A 9,899-nucleotide genomic window follows, 5' to 3' on the forward strand; every position below is an offset into this window, starting at 1 on the left:
GATTTGGTGCGGATTTACTGTGGATTTTGTGCGGATTTACTACGTTCTTTACCCTTGAGGATTTCTATAATGGAATGGGTACAAAAACGCAGATCCGCACAAAAGAAGTGACATGCTCCTTCTTTTAATCTGCAGCGTTTCTGCACAGAATTTTCCGCACCATTAGCACAGCGTTTTTTTTCCTATTGATTTACATTGTACTGTAAATCACTTGCGGATCTGCAGCGTTTCTGCAAGGCAAAAAACGCTGCGGATCCACAGGAAATCCGCAACGTGTGCACATACCCTAAAGGCCAGGAGTAGTTGTCATGGGCACCATTAGAAATCTTGTACAGCAAAGACTAAAAAAACACTACAAAAAGAATGGGTAAACTGGATATAATCCATTCGGGCTGACCGACCCTTGACCACCATAACCGGTCTTCAGGACCATTCCTAGTAGATACAAAAGACACAGAGCCGCATTTGTATATGAAAATTATATTTATTCAGCACATGAAGATTCCCGCATGGCTGGCATCCCAGTCACATCATTATAGTAATGGCTGGAACAGGAAGAGGAAATGCTGAAAACAAAATACAAAAAGTATTAGCATTGGGAAGCTGTAGGACATTGGCCGGTGATTGGCTTAGTGATTGCTCCTGATCACCTCCACAATCAGTGAAGGGGTCTCCTGATTATAAGTGATCACATCCTTTACTTTGATTGGCAGGGAATGTGCAACGACCGTTTCTATGAAATCCGCGCAATTATTGCCTCATGTAAAATTAAGAAACTGAGCTCTGATCAGCACTTCATCACCCTTATAGTGTCCCTTGCCCTACCTTTCATTGGTACATACAATTCCACTGCCATGCTGTGCTGAAATAATACAACCAGCTCGCTAAGCAAAAACAGGTTACAAACCCTTAAGACTGGTCCTAGACCTGAAAGGTAAAGTGATTGTCCCATGAACTGTCCTCAATGCAACCAGCCAGATGCCACCATGTCTATACATGTTCCTCAACTGGTCATCGTGCCCCATGGCCTATAATGTATGGTTCCTCCTCACCTCATATTCACCTCATTTGCACGGTGGAAGGTTTCGACATTCTGTTTTCTCCTCCACTTTCAGACGTTCTCCCTTGATTGGATCACATTGCACTATGGGCTTGCCTGAGAAGGTCACCTCCACAAGCTTGGTAGCTCCTTGGACCATATCTCTGTAGAAGAAGACATGAGGGTCATCAGAGATGAAACATGAAGCTGCTGGGCCCCTATGAAAAATCTGTAACAGGGCCCCAAGTATCACACATTCTGGTCTCTACATATGGGGCAGAGGAACCGTTAGGCTAAAGTGGGATCCTAAAACTCTGTCGACCCTATAGTAATGTCCCTGAGAGTGAGGAACCAGCACCGAGGATGATCATAGAGGGGTAGACATGGTAGCCACCAGCATTACATACTAGCCACCAAATTATAGGACAGCTTTGGGCATGAATGCCAGTCTGGACAATTTTGTTTTCTCCAGTGTAGTTTCTCCCCCTTATACTGAGGAAGAGACTCAGGAAAATGAATTGCTTGCTTTTCTTCAACTGTGATCTTTTCCAAACTCACAACCTCCAGCACGGCAGGCAGAAACTATAATACTGAGCCGTGGTCTATACTGCATATAGGAGGAATTTCGCTGCCAAAAGATCTAAATAGTCTTCTTCCTTTCCAGGTATATTGTACTGCTATATAGAGATACATACAGTATCTGTATGCACATGCACATCTCTACATGCCTGTATAATAGGGGGAATAAATAGATTGTTTTCTTATAAAATGACTAAAAATAATAAAAAGTAATTACATTCACCTCTTTATACACGTTCTAAAAATAAATGTCATAAACCAGTAAATATTGCAGACATGTTTAATGTTCATGGTGATTGGTAAATGGTATAACACATGGTATGAATTTTATTTTCCACTATTAAACCCATAAAGAAAGTTAGCAGAAATGTAACGCTCCTGGTGTCTGTACTGATGGTGCTGCAGCCAATCACTGCACATACTGTATAGTAGTCATCCTATTAGATGTCTGCTTTATGTACTGCATTGATCACTGTACAATTTCATGGGGCGGATGGGAAGTAGTAAACTTACGGGTAATCAGTAAACTGTGGTAAACACTCCCTGGATCTTATTTGTTCAGACGATCCACATGGACGGGAGCAAAGTCCCCACTGGCTCCACTCCGACCACGCTCCGGGAACTGGAATACAAAAATACACAAGAAGATATTAAGGAAATATAGTCCACAGTAAGTTGTGAGACTGCATGACTGACACATGGACCACCAACTACCATGTATGAGACCCCTCGCTCGTGCATATCTTAAAGGGAATGTGTAAAACCTCAATAATATAACTCCTTTTTATAAAATAACATTATATATTATGTTTCCTATTCACTCTTGTCTAATAAAACTGGGGGTCTTCTGTTTCCGAGACATTCAGTCTTGATATTTTATAGTCACTTGCAGTACTACTTTTAAACACCAGACTTTCCACAGACATTAATGCAACAGCGCCCCCAGCTTTAAATACTGGCGAGTTCTGCTAAAATCATTGTGGCCTCACCCCCAACAGGAACAGATTGTTATAAATGTGATCCAGAAGAGTTCTAGGAGATACGTCACCCCTCGTAACAGAAGATTTCATGGCTTTAACCTGGATGTTCGCAGAAGTCACTTACACATGCAGTTGGTGATGTTGTAGCAGTTGCGGCTTTCTCTGTATTTTCCTTCACACCATTTCCCGCCATCAGTGGTCTCGATACATTGACGACGTCTGGACTGAATTCCCACTTTTTTTTGGCACATAATTTCACCTTGAAGTCGGGTACACGGTGACCATTCCTGCCAATCCGACCACTGCCCATCGACTGCCGCAAACAGATAAAGCTTCTATAAAAATACATGGAGGTCCAAAAATCCCCCCATTTACCCTGAAATACTCTGTGCCGCTGGGACACTGCTCCTTCTACTGTTAGCCTGTGATACTCCCCTTGTCCTCATTCCTTTCCACACATGAGGACACTTTCCCTGTCACGTGCAGCCCTGTGGTCACTCAAATATGGACATGTCACTTCCCCCACAAGATCAAAACAACACTCTCCTGAAATACTCTGTGCTGCTGGGAAATTAGCAGCTTCCACTATATCCCTTCCTTACATAACAGCTGTGTACTACATGCAAGCTTTCCTTCCTAAAATCAGGATAATGCTCCCTATTTAGGAAACACAACCCTTTCCTAAAATACTCTGTGCTGCTGTAATATCTGCTGCTTCCTCTGTCTACTATGTTCCTTCCTTAAATAATGACTGTGTCTCACATGCAATCCCCCCTTTACTAAAATTAGGTTCTCTCCCTTACAAGAAAAGCACACCAATATCCTGAAATACTCTGTGCTGCTGTGATATCTGCTTCTTCCACTATCCACCATTTCCCTTCCTTACATCATACCTTTTCTCCGTGCGGCCCTCTCAATATGTATATCAAGTCACTGCCTCCTACAACATCCATATGCCACACTACTGAAATACTCTGTGCTGCTGTGACACCAGCACTATTCACTATGTCCCTCTCCTTCACATCCTCATTCTCTCCCTGTCTCATGCAGCCCTTTACTAATATCAGGTCACTGTCCGTTACTAGATCAACACACTCTTCTTCTGCTGCCACCCTCATTGTCAGTTTCTGCTGAATGCACTGGAGAAACCTCCCAAGAATTAAAGTTCCGACCGTCACTTACGAGGGCAAGGAACCTTTGTGTTGCAGATGGCATCTCGAGTGATAGACCCTGCACAATCTCTTCCTCCGTACTGCGGTGGAGGGGTGTCACATGACCTCTTCTCTTTAATCCGTCCAATGCCGCAGGTGACTGCACACTCCGAGTCTTTTTTCCAAGACCCCCAGCTGCCATCAACTACGGGCATATTAGAGGAACAAATCATCCAAACTCCAAAACGTGGCCACAGAGTGACTTATGGCCTTGAATAGTATTGAAGGCGCCAGATTGGACACTGAGGCCACGTGCACACTAGTAGTATTTGGTCAGCATTTTCCCTCAGTATTTGTAAGCCAAAACCAGGAGTGGAACAGTAAAAGGAGTATAAAAGAAACACGTCACCACTTCTGTATTTATCACGCACTCCTGATTTAGCTTACAAATACTGAGGGAAAAAACTCACTAAATACTCAACGTGGGAATATGGCCTAAAAGTAGATTTTTTTCGTGACACTGACAGCTCCCAAATTGTGCTGCAACACTCTTATCAGCAATATCTCTTTTATAGGCTCGAATACTTGGCCAGTCTATTTCCTGTGAGCCATAGTAGTCTTGATGGAGTTTGCTTTTCTGCCACCCAAAAGCTCTTTTCCTTCCTCGCTCAACACTCCTCGGTATTCAAAGACCAGGACCCTTAATTTTTAGTCTTTGAAGTTACACTCATTTTTTTTTTTCAGAAATGATGGGAGGTTCAAGAGTGACACAAGTGAAGGAGGAAGTAGCTAACTTCTCACTACTGGGTTTCAATAGAAATCTTTGTGGCTGGAAGCCCAGAATGTGACTACATAAAGAGTGATAGACATGGGATGGGGAGCTCTTCCATATGCTGAGGTATCTTACCTGGACAGTAAGGAAGATCTGGACATGCTCGTTCCTCTTGCTTATTACCCTGGCAGGGATCTCCTGGTGGGCTTTTGGATGGTGTAGGGTTGTTGCACTCTCGCTGACGTGACTGAACTGGAATATTCCCAGGTCCTTCGTTTCGACAATGAGAGGAACATTGATTCCAGGATTCCCAATTTCCCCATGAACCATGAGCTGAAAGAGGAACAAATGTCCATCAGGACCTAATAAACGATATTTCAGAAGAACTTGGAATATCATGACTAGAGTTGAAAACTTTTTGATGGCAGAGGTGATGCCAGCATCCACTGGATTTTGTGGGCTGTTATGTTGTGAACTCTAGAGAAAAGCTCTGGTCAACCCAAGAGTTAGGTAGATATAGGGCAAATGTGGCTTACTGGGCCTATATATACCTGGAGCCTGTCATGGCTGGAACCCACACATCTGCAATGGCTATGGGACTCCAACTTGCTGATGTACCTTACCTTTGACTAGGTCAAATGACCTGACACCAAACAATTCCTATCTACAAGACCAGGGTCAATAAATCCAACTGAGGATCATTACCCTTGGAACAGAAAAGGTCCTATGCCAACTATGGTCCTGTCATAAAGAGACGAGAAAAGCATTGTGGCTCCAGGGGAAAAATCTCATGTTGGCTAAGAAGTCGCCACAACTTCTACACCACCCATGCCATGGGGATGCCGCGAGAGAGTAGGGCCAGAAGATCATGGAGTCTGGTTACATGTACATCTATGCTGGTTAGAAATGCTTCACCTTTCTATTAGCAGTTCAACATTTCCTTGCTCTGTTCTTGCAAGGGTTAATCAGTCCTGTTTGTCTCTTTAAGCTCTCCATCCTGAATTGTCTCAGCTGTTCTGAGTTTATCACCTCCCTCTGGTTTAAATACTCTCCTCTAAGCTTCATTTGTTGCCAATGATATCTTGAAACTACCTGTTTTGGAGCTGGAGGAGTGAGCTGAGAAAGGAGCAGGCATTTTTAATTGTTTCATGAGATATCTGCGTGTAGTTGGTTTGTGTGTGTGTGCATCCCACTCTCTATTCTTAATTGGTTTGCCTCACTCTCTACTTCCCTATTTCCCACTCGATTGTTTGAGAGTGTTTTTGTATGACTGTGGCTTACTTTTATCCCTGTCTGTTTATCTTCTGTGTCTTTATGTTAGAGCAAGACTAGAATTCCTGCTATCCTACTCAATAATCAGGGTAGTACTTAGGGTAAGACAGGGGTAGGAACATGATCGCTGGACAGGATGAAATAACCCATCCAAGGATGCTAGGAAGCTCAGGGTGGCGCAGGGTAAGTTACAAGGGTGATTGAATCCTTCCCTAGTGACACAGCTTTCTTTCCCTTCTGTCTTGCAGTGTGCCGTCTTGCTTCGGGTAGAAGCGTGACAATCTAACTTTGGTTCTACTCAAAACCCACTCAAGATTGTCCTCAAGAAAAACAAACTGAGGGTCATTACCTCCAAAGGTAGGAATGGAGAATCTCTTAATCCATCTATGATTCTATCATAAAGAATCGAAAAGATTATCAAAAGGAGCATGGTGTCTCCACGGGCAAAATCTCATTTTGACTTAGACGGACCTATCTCTTCTACATAACCATGGTCCTATCATAAAGGAGTATTGTGACTCCAGGTGCAGGAGCCATGTTGGCTAAAAGTCCCCATCTCTATAACAACAACCACCCTGGTTTCACCCAAATTCATCTTCAGAATATTCTCAGGAAAACCAAACTGAGGGTCATTATCTACAAGATACCTAGAAGAAATACCTGATCCAACTATGGTTCTATCATGAAGAAGTATGGTGGCTCTTGTGGCAGAATTCTATGTTGGTTAAGAAGATTCTTAGTTTCACCCAAACCTGATATCAGGTTTCATGGTCACCTTATTGGGGGTCACTTACTTGGACAATCCTGATGAGTATCACATTGCTCTGCTTCTCTGCTCTTGCCAGTACATGTCCCACCACAATAAGGTGCTGGTTTGTTGCAGTTTCTACTTCTCATCATTTGCCCTTTACCACAAGTAACAGAACATCTTGACCACGATGACCACACGGACCAACCCCCCATCACTGAACAATACAGAATTTTGTTAGGCAATGGAATCAGACACTATCACACATAAAAGGCTTAGATACACCTGCTCACCAAAGCTATCATATATGATATACTTACATACACCAACTCATTGTTACTTTATCCCCAGAGAGAATTGTACATCGCCTATGATAATATATACAGTACACAGATGGTCACCTGCGCAGCATTCTTGTAAAGTGCAGGATCTCACTTCCAGAGCTTCTCCCTGACAATGACCTTGTCCTACACAGGTTCTTTGTCTCTTCTGAACACCTTCCTTACATGACACAGAACAAGGGCTCCAGTCGCCCCACTCCGACCAACCAGCAGAGCTGAAAAATGTATGAGAATATAAAACTATCATATTACTGTCCCTATGTACAACAATATACCGTAACTACTATAATACTGCCCCCTATGTACAACAGTATAACTACTATAATACTGCCCCTATGTACAAGAATATAACTACTATAATACTGCTCCTATGTACAAGAATACAACTACTATAATACTGCCCTATGTACAAGAATATAACTACTATAATACTACCCCTATGTACAAGAATATAACTACTATAATACTGCCCCCTATTTACAAGAATATAACTACTATAGTACTGTCCCTATGTACAACAATATAACTACTATTACACTGTCCCCTATGTACAAATTATAACTATTATACTGTCCCTATGTACAAGAATATAACTGCAATAATACTGCTCCTATGTACAAGAATATATCTACTATAATACTGCTCCCTATGTACAAGAATATAACTACTATAATACTGACCCTATGTACAAGAATATAACGACTATAAGACTGCCCCTATGCACAAGAATATAACTACTATAATACTACCCCTATGTACTAGAATATAACTATAATACTGCCCCTATATAGAAGAATATAACTACTAAAATACTGCCCCTATGTACTAGAATATAACTACTATAATATTGCCCCTATGTACAAGAATATAACTACTGTAATACTGTCCCCTATGTACAAGAATATAACTACTATAATACTGCTCCTATGTAGAAGAACATAACTACTATAATACTGTCCCCTATGTACAAGAATATAACTACTATAATACTGCCCCTATGTGCAAGAATATAACTGCTATAATACTGCCCCATGTACAAGAATATAACTACTATAATGCTGTCCCTGTGTACAAGAATATATCTACTGTAATACTGCTCCCTATGTATAAGAATATAACTACTATAATACTGCCCCGATGTACAAGAATATAACTACTATAATACTGCCCCTATGTACAAGAATATAACTACTATAATACTGCCCCTATGTACAAGAATATAACTACTATAATACTGCCCCTATGTACAAGAATATAACTACTATACTACTGCCCCTATGTACAAGAATATAACTACTATAATACTGCCCCTATGTACAAGAATATAGCTACTATAAGGCTGCTTTCACACATCAGGTTTTTTGTTTCAGGCTAAATCCGGCAAATTTACAAAAAACCGGATCCGGCGTAAATTGTGAAAAACTGATGCACTGGATCGTTTTTTAGCTGGATCCGGCTTTCTTTACTGCGCATGGATTTTTTACTTCCTGATTGCGGGGATGAGAGAGAGAGAGACTCTTTCCCATGCCAGAATCGAAAACAAAGCTTCTGGGCATTCTCAGTGAACAAAAATGTACGAGAATATAACTAGTATAATACTGCCCCTATGTACAAGAATATAACTAGTATAATACTGCCCCTATGTACAAGTATATAACTGCTATAATACTGCCCCTATGTACAAGTATATAACTATTATAATACTGCTCCCTATGTACAGGAATATAACTACTATAATACTGCCCCTATGTACAAGAATATAACTGCTATAATACTGCCCCTATGTACAAGAATATAACTACTATAATACTGCCCCTATGTACAAGTATATAACTGCTATAATACTGCCCCTATGTACAAGTATATAACTGCTATAATACTGCCCCTACCCACAAGAATATAACTACTATAATACCGTCCTCTAGTACAGATGTGGGCCCTCTGGCAGCACAGGATTTCCTCACCGGCAGGATTGGCATTCAGACTGGGGGTCCCTCTTGAAGCCATATTTGCTGTTCAGGCAGCAGTCTATTTGTGGGATTCCGTCCCCCAGAAAATCATCGCACTGTAGAGTTTTCTCATTGAATTCAGCAAAGCAGAGGATGTTGTATGATTCTAGAGAAATGTAGATGATAGGTATGGTAGTTATTGGCGGAAGGGTTCTGACCCAACAATCCGGAGCTGAGGTTTTGTTACAGTGTATCACATCTGTCCCCTTTCTGACAATGTATCAGTTCGGACCCAGGACTGACTCTTCTCTGAGAAGAATGAGGTCAGTCTTCTACCCCTGGATCCAAACAAGAATGATTCACTGACAGCAGAAGTGTAGCAAATTGTGAGGAATTGAAACCCAAAAGTATATTAATAAGCTGCAGAACTTTTCATTATATGGAGATTTTTATAGATAAAGCAATTGCTTAACATGCAATTCCCCCGTGTAGACATAGAGGGTTACACTTACCGGCAGCTCGTGCGGAGAACAGTCCTGCTGCGCCAAATATGAGGAGGGGAAGGGGCGACATGTTCAGGGATGCTGCGGGGCGCGGTGCTCCAGGCGTTCGTTGGTCCCTATATCTGGTTCTTTACTGTTGTAAGTGGTTCAGACTACTTTTGTGCCCATTCTTCTGACAACCCCTGCCGCCAACCACCATTTATACCCCCGGGGCCCCCTCCCCACCCCTTTCTTGGCTCCGGCACACAATGCCTGCACCTTCCGTAACATTAGCTGCTTAATCTCTAAATCTACATGTATGTGCTATTGTGGATGCAGTTCTACTATGGTGAAGCTGGCATACAAAGGTGGCATAGAGAGAGCGCGGGTAAATGAGGGCATTTCCTGGAGACAATATGCAAATATTTTACAGCTATAGACAATGTGCTGTGTACACCTGAAAAGAGGATCAAATTAGGGATCTGTAGGAGCTGGTACATGCAGGAGCTCTGACACAACCAGCAGAAGTCTGAATGCAGCTCTGGATGTAACTAGAGGATATTACCTGCTTTGCAATCAGTAGATG

The 9,899-nt window shown here is 42.0% G+C and overlaps 1 protein-coding gene across 1 annotated transcript; it reads right to left on the reverse strand.

Moving 5' to 3' along the window:
* Nucleotides 1-467: 467 nt before the first annotated feature.
* LOC143805136 (properdin-like) lies at nt 468-9,677 on the reverse strand. The gene is made up of 10 exons (XM_077284047.1): nt 9,344-9,677; nt 8,847-8,997; nt 6,943-7,097; nt 6,588-6,758; nt 4,657-4,854; nt 3,781-3,954; nt 2,723-2,911; nt 2,132-2,240; nt 1,064-1,203; nt 468-566 (listed from the first exon to the last, which is right to left on the reverse strand). The coding sequence occupies exons 1-9, from the start codon at nt 9,402-9,404 to the stop codon at nt 1,065-1,067; spliced, it is 1,347 nt and encodes a 448-aa protein (XP_077140162.1). The 5' UTR covers nt 9,405-9,677; the 3' UTR covers nt 468-566; nt 1,064.
* Nucleotides 9,678-9,899: the final 222 nt, after the last annotated feature.

This window comes from Ranitomeya variabilis, chromosome 2 (assembly GCF_051348905.1).
Source record: "Ranitomeya variabilis isolate aRanVar5 chromosome 2, aRanVar5.hap1, whole genome shotgun sequence".
NCBI lineage: Eukaryota > Metazoa > Chordata > Amphibia > Anura > Dendrobatidae > Ranitomeya > Ranitomeya variabilis.

What these genes read in the sequence shown, in the direction of transcription:
- LOC143805136 (XM_077284047.1), bottom strand. Translation starts at nt 9,404, where the DNA reads ATGTCGCCCCTTCCCCTCCTCATATTTGGCGCAGCAGGACTGTTCTCC. An exon ending in GTTCTCCGCACGAGCTGCCG is followed by an intron (nt 8,998 to 9,343) that starts GTAAGTGTAACC and finishes ACATTTCTCTAG; the next exon opens with AATCATACAACATCCTCTGC. An exon ending in CAACATCACCAACTGCATGT is followed by an intron (nt 2,241 to 2,722) that starts GTAAGTGACTTC and finishes TTTGTATTCCAG; the next exon opens with TTCCCGGAGCGTGGTCGGAG.